At 42.2% G+C, this 18,724-nt stretch overlaps 1 protein-coding gene across 8 annotated transcripts in view; it reads left to right on the forward strand.

The window, feature by feature from the left end:
• Positions 1–18,724, forward strand: part of GNPTAB (N-acetylglucosamine-1-phosphate transferase subunits alpha and beta) — an 82,085-nt gene that overhangs the window by 37,692 nt on the left and 25,669 nt on the right. For 5 of the 8 annotated variants that reach the window (XM_057742438.1, XM_057742436.1, XM_057742439.1 and 2 more), the window contains 5 exons: positions 708–827; positions 1,896–1,937; positions 4,564–4,769; positions 9,957–10,021; positions 10,301–10,435. In XM_057742438.1, the coding sequence (XP_057598421.1) occupies positions 708–827; positions 1,896–1,937; positions 4,564–4,769; positions 9,957–10,021; positions 10,301–10,435 (568 nt within the window). Of the gene's footprint in view, positions 1–707; positions 828–1,895; positions 1,938–4,563; positions 4,770–6,571; positions 6,688–9,956; positions 10,022–10,300; positions 10,436–13,234; positions 13,364–14,177; positions 14,217–14,603; positions 14,693–18,724 lie in introns of those variants that run through there. The other 3 variants (XM_057742443.1, XM_057742442.1, XM_057742444.1) reach the window with 3 other exon arrangements.

Raw genomic sequence — 18,724 nt, forward strand, 5'->3', positions numbered from 1 at the left:
CACTTGCTAAACTGAGAATGTAGCAGTTTAAACTGAGCTTCCAAGACCTCCCCTACAGTCTTAAAATTGAAGGGACAGCTGCCTCTTTACAGGGTGGTTGTGATGATACATTACTACAGACAGTGTCTAGCAGAATGCAGCTTGCAGAGAAGGTCCTCAGTAAATACTAGTGCCCAGCCCCAGTTTGAAAACATGCAAGTCTGTGATATACGCCATGGTTGGATTACCTTTTTTTTTAAATTAATTAATTAATTTATATTATTGGCCGTGTTGGATCTTTTTTTTGCTGTGCGCGGGCTTTCTTTAGTTGCAGTGAGTGGGGGCTACTCTTCGTTGTGGTGCGCAGGCTCCTCATTGCCATGGCTTCTCTTGTTGTGGAGCACGGGCTCTAAGCGCATGGGCTTCAGTAGTTGCAGCACATGGGCTCAATAGTTGTGGCTCACGGGCTCTAAAGCGCAGGCTCAATAGTTGTGGTGCACGGGCTTAGTTGCTCCGCAGCATGTGGGATCTTCCTGGAGCAGGGCTCGAACCCATGTCCCCTGCGTTGGCAGGTGGATTCTCAACCACTGTGCCACCTAGGAAGCCCTGGATTACCTTTTTGTTGATTATTTTTCTCATAACCTCTGAGTTTAAACCCTGTTATGCTCTTACTCCCAAATATATTGGAAAAATGCATGTAAGCTGGAGGATTTGTGGGTTTACCCTAGGCTCTGTCTGCCCATGCCGATCGACGTGGTTTACACCTGGGTGAATGGCACAGACCTGGAACTACTAAAGGAACTGCAGCAAGTCAGAGAACAGATGGAGGAGGAGCAGAAAGCAATGAGGTAAAACTGATTGTTGGAAAACAAACACACAAAGTTTCACAATTATAAGTATCGGTACATTTCAGAAGCTAAGATGATGTTCACATTGCTGTTCAAACAAGGATCTGCATCTCAAATTCATGCCGGTACAAGATTCTGGCAGGCACGCACCCGACCCTTATTTCTTGGTGCCCAAGGAGGACTCGGCCACTTTGGTGAGATCTTGGCCTCACCCTGTCAGGGGCCGTCTCATGAACGTGCTCTGGTGATGCCTTGGTCCCCGAAGGGCTTAAAAGTAGAGGAACTGCCCAAGGGAGCCCTGGGCTTCCTGCTCACTCAGTCTGAGTCCCAGGTGTGATAGCTTTCATGAAGTAAGGTTTTATTATGCAAAATAGCTACACAGTAAGGTGGATTAGTCCCTTGAAAATAAAACAGGCCTACAGATACAAGTTTTTTCCATTTGATAAAGGCAGTAAAAAGTATATTTGTTACCTTTTTAATATCAAATAGAATACTATGAAACTAGGAACTTTGTTAGTTTTTTTAAATATGGAATTTTGATTATTTTATTTACTTTATCTGGGAAAAGTACCAGTGGGCTTCTGGAGAGCCTTCGGAGCTGGAGATCTGGCTGATGTAACTTCCCTTCTGCTTCCTCGGGAGTCTTTACTGAGAACTCCCCCCGTCATTGCTTTGTAAATGTTATGGGTGCCCCCCCACTTGCAGGTCTTTGGCCATGTTATTTTGCAACACATTTATCTCTCTCTCTCTGTGTTCCTCCCCAGTGCATGAAAATGACTTCGATAGCCTCGTAACCATGTTTTACTAGTAAAATGTAAAAGCTTATATTTTAAGTAAACATTTGTGATTACTGTGGGTGGTACATGATAATATTTGTTGATTATAGCTCATTAAAATGTATAATTTATTATGCATCTTAAATGTTGTACATAGTGCACTACTTCCTAACTTACTGGTTGGTTCTCATGGAGTAACCAGGAAAATCAATGTTGTTGAGTTCCTTCATATTCCCATGTAAGGCTAGCACTAGTCCATGCATATGTAATGAAATCTATTTGCTTTCACTAGAGAAATCCTTGGGAAGAACACAACGGAACCAACTAAGAAGAGGTAAGCATTTTGATTTTCCTCTCGGTAATAAAAATCGAAGGAGTGAAGTGAAACGTCCAGGTTCTTCTTCCTTGCTTTTGTTGGGTACACAGTTTTTTTTTACTTACTCTGTTGCTCCTGTTCAGTCCCTCTTCTTTTGTTTTTCGACCCCCAAACTAAGTGCATCCATTAGATGAGAAAACAAGGGCACATTTGATTGAGAACTCTGGTTATTCTGATTGTAGCTAACCAAAGCTTTATTGTTTCTAGTAGAGTTAGGTAAGGTTTTTCTTTTTTGTCGTTTCCATTAATGTGTCTTGATGTGCTGTTCTCTTGGTTCACTTAAGTCTAACTCACACTCAGTGTTTTCATTTATAGAATCTGTGTCCACTGTTTAATTATGTGTTCAGTGTATATTTCCTTATCTTTAAAAGCTGTCCTAATTATACGTCTTATACTGAAGGACTTGGGAAGGAGATTTAACCCAATGACAAAAATCAGATGTTCTCTCTTGATTTGAATCACGCCTGACTGATAGGTCCTTAAAACAAGACTATCTCACTAACAAGCGGAAATCTCTAACTGCCACTTCCCCACTGAACCATTAGCCTTAAAATAGAAGAGTTATTCGTAGAAATGATCCAGAAGTGCCTTCTGAATCATCTCTTACTGTTAATTATGCATATTTATTTAAAAATACCTATTGCTAATACTGTTATTTTTAAATGACTTTTAAATTAAAGCAGTGATGCAACATTACAGAAAGGTCGAGAGGAAAGAAAAGAAAAAAAATCACATAATTCTTTGGCCCTCACTCAACGATTATGATCATTTTCTTACTCCCTTTTCATGTATGTTTTTATAGTAATTTATGATCTTTGCAATTTTGTATCCTTTTTATTTTACATAATCATACATATTTCTGTTGATAAATTATCTTAATGCTTCTTACTTATCAATTTTGATAGCTATATAATATTCCATAAAGTAACTGTACTATAATTTGCTAAATGTTGGGCATGGCCATATTTTCACTGTTGTGAACATTTTGTGATATTATATTTGGGTCTATGGCATTTTCCGTCTGTGGGGTTTTTTTTTAAAAATAAGTTTATTTATTTATTTATTGGCTGTGTTGGGTCCTCACTGCTGTGCACGGGCTTCTCTTCCTTGCAGTATGCGGGCTTCTCATTGTGGTGGCTTCTCGTTTCAGAGCATGGGCTCTAGGCACGCAGGCTTCAGTAATTGTGGGCTCAGTAACTGTGGCGCACGGGCTCTAGGGCTCAGTAATTGTGGCTCACGGGCTCTAGGGCACAGGCTCAGGCTCAGTAGTTGTGGCGCATGGGCTTAGTTGCTCTGCGGCATGTGGGATCTTCCCGGACCAGGGATCGGACCAGTATCCCCTGCGTTGGCAGGCAGATTCTTAACCACTGCACCACCAGGGAAGTCCTGTATGTGGGTTTGTTTTTCCTGTTTCTGTTTCTCTTCTACTTGGACTAGGCTTCTGGTCATAAACTACTTAGGAAGAAGCATACATATATTTTCATGGGTCTGAAGAAGTTTGTATGTGTACATAATATAACTGCTTTTCCAAAGAGGAAATGGGGAACCCATCTGGAGGGACACCTGCAGAGTTTGAGAGAGAGAGGCTTGCTGCACTTGCACTAACATTGTGTCATCATTTTAAAAAAAATATTTATTTATTTTATTTATTTTTGGCTGTATCAGGTCTTAGTTAAGGCATGCAGGATCTTTCATTGTGGCGAGTGGGCTTCTCTCTAGTTGTGGCACTCAGGTTCAGTAGTTACGATGCACGGGCTTAGCTGCCCTGCAGCACGTGGGATCTCAGTTCCCCGACCAGGGATCAAACCCATGTCCCCTGCATTGGAAGGCGGATTCCTAACTATTGGACCACCAGAGAAGGGCCCTGTGTCATCATTTTTTGAGGGGTGCTAATTTAAACAAAAGGTCATTGTTCTCTTTTGCATTTCTTTTGAGTGTTAGTGAGGTTGCAGTTTCATGTATTGTTTATTAACTGGTCATAGCTTCCACCTTCTCATTTCTCTAGCTGTGTCCTTTGCCCATTTGTTTATTCTAGGTGTTTCTTATGTTTAGACAGGAATATTTCACATACATTCATAAAACTTTGTCACATTTGCTTTTGTTTGCATCCGTGTCCTTTTACATTCAGTGTACTTAATTGTATTCTAGTTGGAATCGGTAAACTGTATCTGGTAAGATGATACTCTGTTAACCAGAATTTATCTACTTCCTAATCTGATATTGGGCTTTACTGGAATTACAAATAATGTTTAAAACAATAGTAATGGAATACTTAATTTCTTGTACACCTTTGAGTTAGCCAATTTTGTGGCAGTCTTATTAAGATTTTGAAAGCTCTGTCTTTCAAGTTGAACTTGTTTAATAATTGTATACTATACTTGCTAAATTACTAAATTTTTATATCTTGAGGTAAAATTCCTTGTTTATTGAAATTTGAGGTAAATTTCCTTGTTTATTGAAAGATTATGATTTTTAAATAAAAAATATAGAAGAGACGTGTAAAATTTAGTAGTACCGATAAGCCTTTCAGCGTCAATTAAATTTTCAAGCGTATAGTTATGAGCCTGTTGGTGTCTCTTTCCAGTGAGAAGCAGCTGGAGTGTTTGCTGACACACTGCATTAAGGTGCCAATGCTTGTCCTGGACCCAGCCCTCCCAGCCAACATCACACTGAAGGACCTGCCATCTCTCTATCCTTCTTTTCATTCTGCCAGTGACATATTCAACGTTGCAAAACCAAAAAACCCTTCCACTAATGTCTCAGTTGTTGTTTTCGACAGTACTAAGAATGGTAAGATCTTCTTGTGGGTATTTTAAAATCATGTTATCATTGGATGTTGGAATAACAAAATTTTGAATGGAACAGAATTGGTTTACTTTTAAAGAAATGCCTGATACACTAAAAACATAAAAAGGGAAGCAAAAGAGCTGCCATTGTATTTCAGCCCTGCCCTCAGAAAGGGATTGCACGTGTTTTACTCTGTGAAATGGACCTGTCTTCTTGTGCTGTGGTCAGGACCTTAAACCTGGTGCTCACGTTGACTGTATTCTCTTGGCTGTGAATTATTCAGGAGGCTTTTCTTTTTTCTTTCTTTCTTTTTTTAATTAAAAAAACAAAACAAAGCATTAAATTCCTCAGCAAGGTTGTTTTCTGCAGCTTGGACTGACCATACTTGGAACATACTTTAAGTTCTGAAACATCGGGTTATGCAGTTGACTTGACCAGATAATAGAATTAAATTTGTAATTCTTGGCATAAAACTGTACCTGCATCCTTAGAGATCCCGTCCTCCCTTCAGCCACTGAACTGCTGAGCCCCACACCTGCGTCTCCTTCAGTCACCATTCTTGTCTCTTGTCCTTCCTCTGCACTGAGTGGCTCTCCCTGGAAGCTCTGTATTCACTTGTGTAAAATGAAAACTGTTGAGTTCCTTTTACAGTCCTGTTCTCACATTCCCAATCTTTCAATATCGTAGCTCCCAGCTTAAATCTTTGGAATCATCTTTCACCTTTTCTTACTCTAATCAGTAATCAACCTCATCCTATGACCTGCTTTTTTGCAAGAATCTTGGATTCTTAACTTTCATGCTCCTCAGATTTCATCTACACCAGACTGAATTTCTTCACCCAGGCTCACTCCAGTAATAGAGGCCTACCTGCTCTTCCTACCTCTAAAGTTCTCTGATCTGTCTAGCACGCAACTGATAAAATCAGAGTTTTCCAATTTGTTTACAGTTGTTGTCTCTTTGGAGAGAATAATGGTAGTATGTATTTGTTTTTCACATGGATACAAACTCCTCTTGCTGGTGTTCCAGACTGAGCTTTAATTGCCTTGGTCCTGCCTGTTGGCCCTCAAATCCCTGCCCTCCTTGCAGCCGTCAGCGTCTTCTCACGGATGTGGGGCTGCCTGTCCCGATCCTCTTCCTCTCCCAGCCCATCTCCTGTTTGTGGGTTTTTTTGATTTATTATTTTTGTTTGTTTGTTTCTTTGGCCGCGCCTTGCAGCTTGTGGGATCTTAGTTCCTTGACCAGGGATCGAACCCTGGCCTTCAGCACTGAAAGTGCAGAGTCCTAACCACTGGACCACCAGGGAATTCCCACCATCTCCTGTTCTTTTCAGCCCCATCTCAAGTTCTGTCTCCATGAAGATCCTGAACTAGCACATTCACAATGATTTTATTTTTCTATATCCCTGTAGTACTTGTAACCTAACTCACAACTTAGTTTTTGACTGCACGGGAGTTTATAGTGTTCTCATCTAATTTCTTTAAAGTAGAAACTTTATCCTCACCAGTTTGTGTCCTGAACAGTGTCTAACATAGTGCTTTTTCTGGTACTTATTATTTGTGATTTGAAAGAAAACTAACTTTTCTAAGGACAGATATCTCCCCCTTCACTCTGTACTCTGTTTCTGAACTATTTTGTATAAATAACATATTTTTAAAATTTAGGTTATATTTTTAAATATATAGGGAAAGGAAAGGGGTCATTTTTGACAAATTTAACAAGTTTTATGATTTGTTGTCTGGCTACACTTAGCTTTGCGTTTTAAATCGGGGTTTCCTGAAATTAAGGCGCTCTGATATGCCTTCACCTGAAGAGGAGGAGGAATGACATCATGTTAGCAATTTTAACTCCGCTAGAATGGCTCTGGAGAGAATCTTGGCCTTTCCTCTACGAATTTTATAACATATCAAAGATGTAAAAAATGGTAAGTTTCGATATAAGTGAAGTCCATATTAAATGATAGTTTTCTAAACACTGTTTTTGAATTTCCACTTGGGTTTTTATTTGACTGTCCCACTCATTGTATTGATGCATTCAATAAAGATTTGTTAAGCCACTGCTGAGCTGGTTGTTCTAGGCACACAGCAGAGAAAAACAGGCACATTCCTGCCTTCATGGAGCTTCCACTTTTAGTGGGTCACAGACTCACTCTTATCATCCTTAGTTATCTAGATCCGAGGATTGCAGAATTCTTTCTTAAAGGACCAAGTAGTAAATATTTTAGGCTTTGTGGGCCTAGAGGCAAAATGACAGGTATTATGTAGGTATTTGTATAAACATTAAACCATTTTAAAATGTCAAAATTGTTTTTAGCTTGGGACCATAATAAATCTGGCAGTGGCTAGATTTTGGACGATAGACTGGCAAACCCTGATTTAGGTTAGAAAATTTTAACCATGTTTGGCATTTTAAAAAAATCTCACTTAACCTCTTTCCAATTAATCATCGAGATTTGTTGATTTTTTTTTTTCCCTTCTCAAACGTGTCATTTCTGCCCCTCTCCTGACTATCCTCCCACTTCCCTTGTGTCCTAGACTACCGATTAGACAGTACTTCAGCAGTCACACCATCCAGCCCTGCGGCCGGGGCTTGCATCTCCTCAGCAAAATGTCTTTTCCAGTCAAGCTTATCCTCTTTGATGTTTAAGAAATGAATTTCCTCCTGTGACAATCGTTTTTAACCTCTGGACTACGTTGACTTATACAAGGAATTACAAAGTGCCTCCTTATAGCTCTCTCACAGTGATTAAATTTATACCGCTTGGGATCCTACAGAACTAATGTAATCCCTTTCCTGTGTGACATTTCGTCTTCCTTTAGCTGTCTCTTGAGGGCTTTCTGCACCCTAGTTTGCTGTTCTCAGAATGAGCTATAGTTTCTGTTACTTTAAAAGTGTTTCAACTGGAATTGAACATTCTGTTTCAGTGTGGTTCAGTCTTCAAAGAGATCAGGACCATTCATTCAGTAACTGTTTATTTAGTGCATACTATGTGCCAGGTACTGTTCTCAGTGCTGAAGATGCAGCAGTGAGCATCTCTGCCCTCATCACATCTGCATCTTGGCAGAGGGAGGCAGGCAGTTGATACAACATGCAAGTGAATTATATAGTTTGTAGAAGATAATTGCTGTAGAGAAAAACTGAGCAGGGGAAATTGAGTGGTAAGGCAGACTCCCCAAGAAGGTGATTTTTGAGTGAAAATTTGAAGGAGGTGAGAGAGCCAGCAACATAAGTATGTGGGGAAAGAGTGATTCCCCATATATTCCTTATATGTAAGGTAAGTGGAATAGCCAGTGCAAAGGCCCTGAGGCAGGAGTGTGTCTGACATGCTTGAAAACGAGCAGGAAGGCCAGTGTGGCTGGAATAGAGTGAACAGGGGGAGAGGGCAAGAGATGAGCCCAGAGAAGTAACAGGGACCAAAGGGTATAGGCCCCGGTAACCACGACGGGCTCTGGCTTTAAATCAGGGTGTGGTGAGGAATCAGTCAGTGTAGAGTTTGGAGTAGAGGAGTAATGTGATCTGATTTACGTTCCAGAAGGATCAGTCTGGCTGCTGTGGTGGGAATAGACTGAGGAGGGGCAAAGGTTGTAATAAATCAGGCAGGAAGGAAGGGGGCTTGGATCAGAGCGGTGGTGAGAAGTGGTTGGGACTCTGGCAATTTTGAAGGTCAACTCAACAGGGTTTCCTGATTGTTTGGTATTGGGGAATGTCACCCTTCTTACTCTAAGCCCTCTACTTCTGCTTAAAAGCACAACATTGGGATGGAAATTCAGTATGGCCTTAGCATTATTGGCTCATACAGAACTCACTGCCAACTAAAATTCCTACGTCTTTTTAAAAAACTTACATGTGCTAATACTCAAATACCCCTTATATTTATTTTTTTAATTTTTTTTAAATACTCCTTTTAATTTATACTTGGTTTGGTTTTGTTTCCAAGTTAAAGATCTTGCCTTTGTTTGTAGGAGATTTTATTTTGCTAGATTTGACTGATTGCTCCAAACAGTCCAGGACTTTGGGAACCCTTAGTTTGTTACCCAGGATAATAGCTTTTCTATTCACTTCGTGTAAGCCCACACTTTTCACAAGCATGCCTTCCGTATCTTCCAAAACCTTGATTGTTTAACAAGACAGAACCTATAGCAGACTTCCAAAACCGCCCTGTAGGTTGACTGTGGCTTTTGTAATTTTACACTCTCTGGTCAGAATTGGCTATAATCCACCTAACTTGAGATCTAGTCTCTGTTAAATCCATAAAGATGACACGTGGTGTTGTTTAGCTGCCTTCCGAGATTTGTAATATGTACAGATACATATTGCGCATCTGTTCCAATTGTCTGATCTGCCTGTATAGAATCCACCTTACCAATGGGGAGAGACAGACGGGGGCAGAGTGAGGTGTGTATCTGATAACTTTACCCATAATGAACTCGCGCTCTTAGCGCTCACTGATTCCTTTGAAGATAAACAGTATGTTGTGAAGACTTTCTCTTCTCCAGTGCTCACCAACTGTGTTTTTATGGTACGTTTGAGACTCTTGCCCAGGATTGACACCCGTCTTGCAGGCTGTAATCCGCAGACCCTGCTTTCTGTGACCTCTCCTGTTTTCCATGGTCCCCGAATGTCAGCAAGTTTGCTGATCTCATCTGTCCCCATCACTTTAGAACTCTCTCCCAGTAGGGCTGCGTCATGGCCCTCCTCATCCCCCAACTTAATCTGCTCTAATCGCACTACCTGATGAATCTTAGGAATTCACTGTGACTCTGGAAGAACCCCAGGACCTACAGTGGCTCCCTAGCGCTAATCTAAATGCTACTGGCCTGGCTTTCAGGGGCCCCCTTCTGGTTGCGCTTTTTTCCTAGTGCCCCCCACTCCCAAATGTTTTACTCTGGTCAAACTTATTTTTTAAATTAAACGTGTCGATGTTTGATGTTTGCTTCTACCTCTGTGATTTCTGTCAGTCTGTCATGTCTGTGTTTCTTCTGCCCACATGAGTCTGTGCTTCAGCATTGCAAAATTGAACATTTAATTGTACAGCAGTTGGCTGGATTAATTTTGTCTCCCCCAACTACCTTTTCTCTGAGACTGTGTATTATACTGGTTTAACAGCTCTCAAATGCCTGTACAGTGTCTTGCCAGACATCATAGTTAAGTACTCATTAAAAACATGCTTGTTTATTGTGTTCTTTATTGTAGTTGAAGATGCCCACACTGGACTTTTTAAAGGAAACAGCAAACAGACAGTTTGGAGAGGCTATTTGGTATGTTACTTTAAATTAATTGTATTTTTGCAGTAGATTAGAATAAAAGTATGAGAAATAAAGCTGTTGTACTTTGAAAGGCTTTTTTTTTTGAAAGGCTTTTTAATGTTTACTTTTCCTCTAAGCCTAGCTTTCTAGTACGGGTGAGTATTGATTTAAATAAACATTCTTATTTTGAAGCTTGTGTGATGCAATATCTTTGCTAGTTTTCTCAGCTGTCAGTTTTCACCAGTCTTATGATGTGGAAAGTGAGTTGTGTTTTTCCTCTTTTTATTTTAGACAACAGATAAGGAAGTCCCTGGGTTAGTGCTAATGCAAGATTTGGCCTTCCTGAGTGGATTTCCACCGACATTCAAGGAAACAAAGCAGCTAAAAACAAAACTGCCAGAAAATCTTTCTTCTAAAATAAAACTGGTAAGAGCGTAGAAAATAGGGCAGTTATTGTAGCACATCCCATGTCCCGCGTGCCTCTTCTCTGTGGCCCCTTTCCTTATAGTATGGCCGATAGCCATGAGCAGCAAAGAGGGTCTTCGTTCTGGCACAGTGTTGTCATGAAGACAGCTCTTTATTTGTAGACGATCCTCACTTTTTACTCTTAGTTTGGGCAAAATTCTAAGAGTCTTACTTGGTTTGTTGGTTTCCCAGCCAGAAGCAGGATTCATTTGTTTAACAAGTGAGCTTCTGCCCTGTGTCAGGTGCTGTTCCAGCTGCTGAGAATGTAGCAGTGGACAAAAGAGACAAAAGCCTTGATGGCAGTGGAAGCACCGAAGGAGGGGATGGGGGGAGACAAACATGGGGTGGTAAGTACACACAGGCTCCAACCTGCAGCTTTATGAAGAGCTTCCACTCACGAGGGGGGATGCTTCAGGTATTTGGAACATTTGATAATGGGAAACCGTCATTCATGAATAGCTAGTTGAGCCACTGATGCATTTAGTATTTATACTTCTTCTTATTCACACTTGACTATCGAGGCCATTCATTAGAGTTGACTTTGGAGACTGACAGGTCTTTCCTTAATATTTCTTGTTCTCAGAGGCATTTGTCTGATTTATGTAGGGCACAATCTGTGTGGGTGTACTTTCTTTCTTTCTTTTTTTTTTTTTAAATAATTGATTTTTATTGGCTGTGCTGGGTCTTCATTGCTGCACATGGGCTTTCTCTAGTTGTGGTGAGTGGGGGCTACTCTTTGTTGTGGTGCACAGGCTCCTCACTGTGGTGGCCTCTCTTACTGCAGAGTATGGGCTCTAGGCACGTGGGCTTCAGTAGTTGTGGCACATGGGCTCAATAGTTGTGGCTCACAGGCTCTAGAGCACAGGCTCAATAGTTGTGGTGCATGGGCTTAGTTGCTTCGCGGCATGTGGTATCTTCCTGGGGCAGGGATCGAACCTGTGTCCCCTGCACTGGCAGGCGGATTCTTAACCACTGCGCCACCTAGGAAGTCCCGGGTGTACTTTCTTTTTCACCTTACGTCAAGATGCCTGCTGTTCTGTCAGAAACAGTCCAGGTTGTAAGATGTGAATATTTTTTCTCTCAGAACAGAGGGCATAAAGTTCTTGGCTCAGAATTTGCTGGGCTGTGCTTTTCTTGATTTTACAAAGAGACATTCTTTAAATTCTGCCTCTGTGTTTAGCTTCCTGCTTCTCATTTCCTTCTGTTGATGTCATTTAACAGGTGGGAGGTGAAAGGATGGAGTTGGAGGTAGTGGTGGGGATATCTGAAACTGGGGGTTATTTAGTTCATGTCTGGACCTTGTTTTCTATCTGCCTGTCAAAGTTCCCTTAAACTTGTTTCTTTTTCCTCTTAGGTGTTTCACTGTTTTAAGATACAGTGTTTTACCTTTGTAAATACCATGATAATCTGAATGACATTTATGTTTTTTCTTTTCATATTTTTCTCCGTAACTTTATGGTACCTGAAAATATGGTAATGCCCAGCTAGATAGGGTTGAGTTATTTCTTAATCTGCAGTTATTTTAAAATAGATATTATATTCTTCCTTCCCCTGAATTATTTTTAATATGGATTTGGGCAGATAAAACCATAGATTAGCATTCATTTCAGCTAGTGTTTATTTGGCTTCTTGGCTTCTGAGCTGTTAGTTTTGCAGTTATAGCATGTGTATCTATACTTTTGACCAGGGCGTCTGCTGCCGAGTGGGCGTATCCTGCCAAAGATCTCCAGTTCAGGTCATGGTCACCCGTTCAGCAAGCTGGTTTTGGGCAGCGTGGAGTGGTGTGTGCTGGGAGAGGCAGGAACTTGAATTGGGCAGTAGCAACACCAGGCTCTGTACACGGGGATGCCCCCTCCTCCGGCATTCACCTGGCTGGAGGTGGATCTAGATTCCGCAGATTTGTCTTTGTGGAGGCCGGCACCTCTTGGGGGGTCCAGCTGGTTATTCACAGTGTTCACTGCAGCTCGTTGTCATGGTGCCAGCACCTGCGATTGCCCCCAGGGATGAGGACCTGTGAGTTTTGGAGGCTAGAGAGAAAACAAGAAAGAAGAAGCACAGGAGGGCATCAGTATTCAAAGCCTGATTCTCCAAGGGACTCTCTTTCTTTGGGTCCCACTTTTTGGTTCTATTAAGGGCACCCCGAAAATGAAGTTTCCAATCATTGAGTTCCCAGTCCCTTTAGTGAGCATTGATTAAAAACCTGCTGTGTACCAGTGACTGTGCCAAGAATCACTGAGTGACTGGAATCACTTAAATAGTACTTGGGTGCGATCACTTCCAAATAAAGTGTTTATACAAAGTGCTGAGAGAACACGTGGGCTTCGGTTGTACTGTAGGCAAGGAAGCCTTTGCAGAATAGGAAGCATTTTGGCTGGGGCCCTGTACAGAACAGCTGTTCTCCCAGCGGAGAAGGGAGTGGGAAAGACCTTTCCCAGAGGAGGGAACAGCTTGAGCAGAGGGCTGGGGGCTCGCTTGCAAGTAAATGGTGTTTTCAGAGAACCAAGGTGAGGATTTTCCTGATGCTGACACTGGGAAGTTAGGCTGAGGCCAGATTGAGAAAGATCCACTGGTGAGGAGCCTGGACTTTATCCTGGAAGCAGAGAGCATCTTGAGGAGGAGGGCCTGGTCTGGTCCTATGGGACATGGGAGGGGAATGTGTAGCAAGTAAACATTAAACAGGAAGCCGGAGGCAGGAAAACCAGTTTAGCCACTGTTGCCATAGCCCAGCAAGACATTCAGGTTCCACAAGTGCCTTGGCAGTGGTGCCAGTGGTTCCAGAACCATCTGAGAGAAACCTTCAGCACAGCCTGATGACTTACTAGCTACTGGAGCAGATGGAAGGAGAAATGAAAGGGGAAGTGGATGTGACCAGTGAAGATGGACAGGATGGTATTAACTACACTCAGAGCTTCATGGGAGAAGTGAGATTTTGGGAAGGAAACTGAGAGCTCAGTTTGGCGTGCTATGTTGGAGGTGCCTTGTGGCACGTGGGAGGAAGGGCCGTTAGGGATTGGGCTTCAGGACCTGAACAGCTGAACCTCTCTGCCCTCCCAGGCTCCTCCATGGGGGCCTTTGCCAAGGCCTGTGGACTCCAAGCCACCTAGGGGTCAGTTCTTTCCCAGAGACCCTGGCCAGGCTGCGAGCATCTCAGATGGGTATTGCCTGCTCATCCTGTACCCTAGTGGTCACCTCTGGGCCTGGCATCTAGGTGGCCTTGTTGGAAGAAGGAGCAGGAAGCAAGGCTCTGACACCCGCCAGATATGATGTCTTGGGATATAAAGGGAACCACCTCAGCGGTATGATTTCTCAAGGGAGTCATTTAGGTTTTTGGCACCATGGTTGTACATGTACAACAACTTGGCCTTTATCATTCTGTTTAGAGCAAAACCAAAATCCCTCCCCACCCCCAGCAGGAGAAGTGGGAGCTGAAAATGGTTTTGTTTTCAAGATAATAGATTTGAATTCATAAAAACTTTTCTGTGGACTATAGTCTTACAAATCAGTCTTTTCTATTGAAAGCTTTCCAGTTTGAGATACCTTGAGGTGAGTCATTTTGTGGTCTGATTGATTACCCTCTAATTTAGCTGTAGAATTTTTTTTTAATGTAATGGACACAGAGTTCACCTTTTGAGACGTCAGGTTATCCTTTTTTTTTTTTAATTTTTATTTTATATTGGAGTATATCCATGGTCTTTATTTTCAGCTTCCTCTAAATCATTTCCTCCTCACATTTTCATTCATGGTGAGTTTCTCGTTTGTTTTTTTTGTTTTTGTTTACTACTTTAACATATGTTAGAGCAGGCAGAAAATCTTCCCCAGGTTGTCAAGTGCATCCTCACATTTGGGTGGGTGGAGTGATGCTGGGTGCTGGGTTGGGGGTGCGGGAGCAGCGGAGGACAAGCACTGGTCCTCAGGCTGGTGATGCTCACGGTTTGGAGGCAGTGTGTGCGCGTATGCAGTGGTCAGGTAGCAAAACGAGATAGTACAAGCTTAGCTTTCAAGGGTGAGTTGGCATTTAGAGACAAGAACGGTCTGCGTGGATTAGAGACGGGGTGGTGGCAGGTAGCTGTCAAAGAGAAGGAGGCTGCGTGGGAGCCTTGAAGGCTGACCGGGTAATTTGTTCCTGCAGGAAGGACAGTGTGGCAGGGTGGGAGTGGCATATCATCCCACCTGGACTCTGACCATTCAAACTTCTGTTCAAGGCATGGCACGTTCAAGGTCATAATAAATTGTAATATTTGTACTAATGCCCCTTATTCCAGTGATTTCCCTGAAGCCATCTTAGGCATCTTTTAAAATGTGGCACCCTTTCTTTTGGTTTTGTTCCTCAAGTAAGCACTTTGGTAGATTAAACAAGCAACTCTGGAATTGATATAAGTTTTAGAAAACCACCAGGACATATTAAGACCTAGTTGCTTGGAACTTCCTAGGTGGCGCAGTGGGTAAGAATCTGCCTGCCAATGCAGGGGACACGGGTTTGAGCCCTGCCCCAGGAGGATACCACATGCCGCAGAGCAACTAAGCCTGTGCGCCACACCAATGAGCCTGCACTCTAGAGCTCGTGAGCCACAACTATTGAGCCCATGTGCCGCAACTACTGAAGCCCACGCGCCTAGTGCCCGTGCTTTGCAACAAGAAAGGCTACCGCAATGAGAAGCCCGCCACAAGGAAGAGTAGCCCCTGCTTGCTACAACTAGAGAAAGCCCGTGTGCAGCAGTGAAGACCCAACACAGCCAATAAATAAGTAAATAAATAAATTAAAAAAAAAAGACCTAGTTGCTTGAGTTTTGAAGTTGTTAGAAATAGCTAATTCGTTTTTCAGTTGTGTTACCTGGTGTGTTTTTTCCCTAACCTCACACTACCATATAAAGGTATATCAGTCACATCATTCTAGGTAATGCTACAGTAACAAACACCCCAAAGTCTCAGTGGCTTAAAATTAGCAAAGCTTTATTTCTCAGTCATGTTACATGTCTGTTATGGGTCTGCAGAGGCTGGGTGTAGAAGTTGTTCTCTCTTTGAGAAACTTATAATTTAAAGAATTTAGATTGACTTGTAATTTCAAGTAAGAAGTTATATATGGAGACAGCCCACAGTTCCCCAAGCTCAGAACTCCAGCCGTAGGCACTTACCCAACCAATTTTCCTGTCTCTTCCCAAAAAAGTAATTACGGTGTCCAGGATTAGGGTGCCACCTAGCGGCTAGCACAGGACCCTTCCTTCCCACCCTTAACGCCGCTCGCTGCTCAAGACTTGATTGACAGAAAATTTTTTTCATACGTATAAATATTCCTTTAAGTTCTTTAGTTTTCATCTCTTTTCCAGTTATTGCATAGTTACCTTAGGAAAAAAAATTATGAAATTTCAAAAGTCTTCTAGAATAAAAGCAAGAAAGAGACAGAATAAAAGCAAGAAAGGATAGACGAGATTAATTGAGATAAGGGTATTTTCCCAATAAATTAAAAAATTAGGATATTAAAGTACTACATTTATTTATCCTAGAATAGTAATTTTTGCACTCCAGGGAACCCTCTGAGGTTCTAGGGGAGCCACCATGGGAGGGGAGGCTGGGGGAGAGCAGCGAGACTGTTAGGTACCCAGATAAAACAGACAGAAGAATATTTGCCGCACGTGGCCCGCCTTCCCTCCGCCCCGCACATAGCGAGGCAGGATAGTGACAGCAGGAGAGCTGACCTTGGGTGAGTGCTTTGTATGTACCAGGCACTGTTGAGGTGAGAGAAAGTAATCAGTCAGGAAAAAAAACAGCACACACGTGCACCTACACCCAAACACACACACACACACACATACAATTTGCACTAAGAGTTAATGCCTACGTAATAAAAAGGGGAAGAGAGATAAATAAAATTCTAACTCTGACCTCTCCTTTTGGCTTGTATAAACTCAGGAAACTGTGCAAGGTGAGCTAAATAGTCATGTAGCATATACGAGTACAAGAGCTCAGCATGAGCCCAAAGTAATTGGTGTTTGCTCTGTTTTATAAATTAAGAAAGAAGGCTAAAAAATGAAAGAAACTGGCCCTGTTAGAAGAGCCACTTTAGCAGAAGGATATTGCTGTCCTAGATGAGTGGTTTTCAACCTCTTCCCACTTTTTAAGCTCTGAAAGCCTCTTTTCACAGGAAATTGTATGATACTGTTTTTTTTTTTTTTTTAAGAACTTTTATTGAGATACAGTTAACAGACAATAAACAGCATATATTTAGAGTGTACAATTTGGTATCCCAATCTCCCAATTCATTCCCCCCCAACCCTCCCTGCTTTCCCCACTTGGTGTCCATGTGTTCGTTCTCTACATCTGTGTCTCTTTTTCTGCCTTGCATTTCCTCTTTCATAGTTGTTAGCATTTGCCTTATGGATTGAGGTGCTCCTATATTGAGTGCATATATATTTATAATTGTTATCTCCTCTTCTTGGATGGATCCCTTGATCTTTATGTAATGTCCTTTCTTGTCTCTTGTAACATTTTTTATTTTAAAGTCTATTTGATCTGATATGAGTATTGCTACTCCAGCTTTCTTTTGATTTTCACTTGCATGGAATATCTTTTTCCATCCCCTCACTTTCCGTCTGTGTGTGTCCCTAGGTCTGAAGTGGGTCTCTTGTAGACAGCATATATATGGGTCTTGTTTTTGTATCCATTCAGCCAGCCTGTGTCTTCTGGTTGGTGCATTTAGTCCATTTACATTCAAGGTAATCACCGATATGTATGTTCCTATTACCATTTTCTTAACTGTTTTGTTGTTGTTTTTGTAGGTCTTTCTCTTCTTTTATGTTTCCCACTTAGAGAAGTTCCTTTAGCATTTGTTGTAGGGCTGGTTTGGTGGTACTGAATTCTCTTAGCTGTTGCTTGTCTGTAAAGCTTTTGATTTCTCCATCGAATCTGAAGGAGATCCTTGCTGGGTAGAGTATTCTTGGTTGTAGGTTCTTCCCTTTCATCACTTTAAATATATCATGCCACTCCCTTCTGGCTTGCAGAGTTTCTGCTGAGAAATCAGCTGTTAACCTTATGCGAGTTCCCTTGTATGTTATTTGTTGTTTTTCCCTTGTTGCTTTTAATAACATTTCTCTGTCTTTAATTTTTGTCAGCTTGACTACTATATATCTTGGCGTGTTTCTCCTTGGGTTTATCTTGCCTGGGACTCTCTGCGCTTCCTGGACTTGGGGAGCTATTTCCTTTCCCATGTTAGGGAAGTTTTCAACTATAATCTCTTCCAGTATTTTCTCAGGTCCTTTCTCTCTCTCGTCTCCTTCTGGGACCCCTATAATGCGAATGTTGGTGCGTTTAACATTGTCCCAGAGGTATCTTAGGCTGTCTTCAGTTCTTTGCATTCTTTTTTCCTTATTCTTTTCCACATCAGTGATTATCACCATTCTGTCTTCCAGGTCACTCATTCGCCCTTCTGCCTCAGTTAATCTGCTATTGGTTCCTTCTAGTGTATTTTTCATTTCAGTTATTGTGTTGCATATCTCTGTTTGTTTGTTCTTTAATTCTTCTAGGTCTTTGGTAAACTTTTCAATCTTTGCATCCAGTCTTTTTTCAAAGTCCTGGATCATCTTCACTATCATTATTCTGAATTCTTTTTCTGTAAGGGTGCCTATCTCCTCTTCATTTAGTTGTTTTTCTGGGGCTTTATCCTGTCCCTTCATCTGGTACAAAGTCCTCTGCTTTTTCATTTTCTCTATCTTTCTGTGGCTGTGGTTTTCAGTTCCACAAGACAAAATACTGCTGATACTGCTTGATCCTGCTGTTTGCCCTCTTGTGGAGGAAGCTATCTAGGAGGCTGGTGCTTGCTTCCTGATGGGAGGGACTGATGGTGGGTAGGGCTGGGTGGGTAGAGCTCAGTATAGCTTTAATCTGCTTGTCTGCTAATGGGTAGGGCTGTGTTCACACCTTCTTGGTTGCTTGGCCTGAGGCCACCTAGCGCTGGAGCCCACAGGCTCTTTGGTGGGGCTAATGGCGGACTCTGGGAGGGCTCACGCCAATAAGCACTTCCCAGAACCCCTGCTGCCAGTGCCCCTGCCTCCTCTGTGAGCCACAGCCGCCCCCCACCTTGGCAGGCAACCCTCCAACACCAGCAGGTAGGTCTGGTTCAGTCTCCTATGGGGTCACTGCTCCTTCCCCCTGGGTCCTGGTGAGCACACTTTTTTGTGTGCCCTCCAAGAGTGGAGTCTCTGCTTCCACCAGTCCTGTGGAGGTCCTGCAATCAAATCCCGCTGGCTTTCAGGGTCT

This window comes from Hippopotamus amphibius, chromosome 7 (genome assembly GCF_030028045.1).
Source record: "Hippopotamus amphibius kiboko isolate mHipAmp2 chromosome 7, mHipAmp2.hap2, whole genome shotgun sequence".
Classification (NCBI taxonomy): Eukaryota; Metazoa; Chordata; class Mammalia; order Artiodactyla; family Hippopotamidae; genus Hippopotamus; species Hippopotamus amphibius.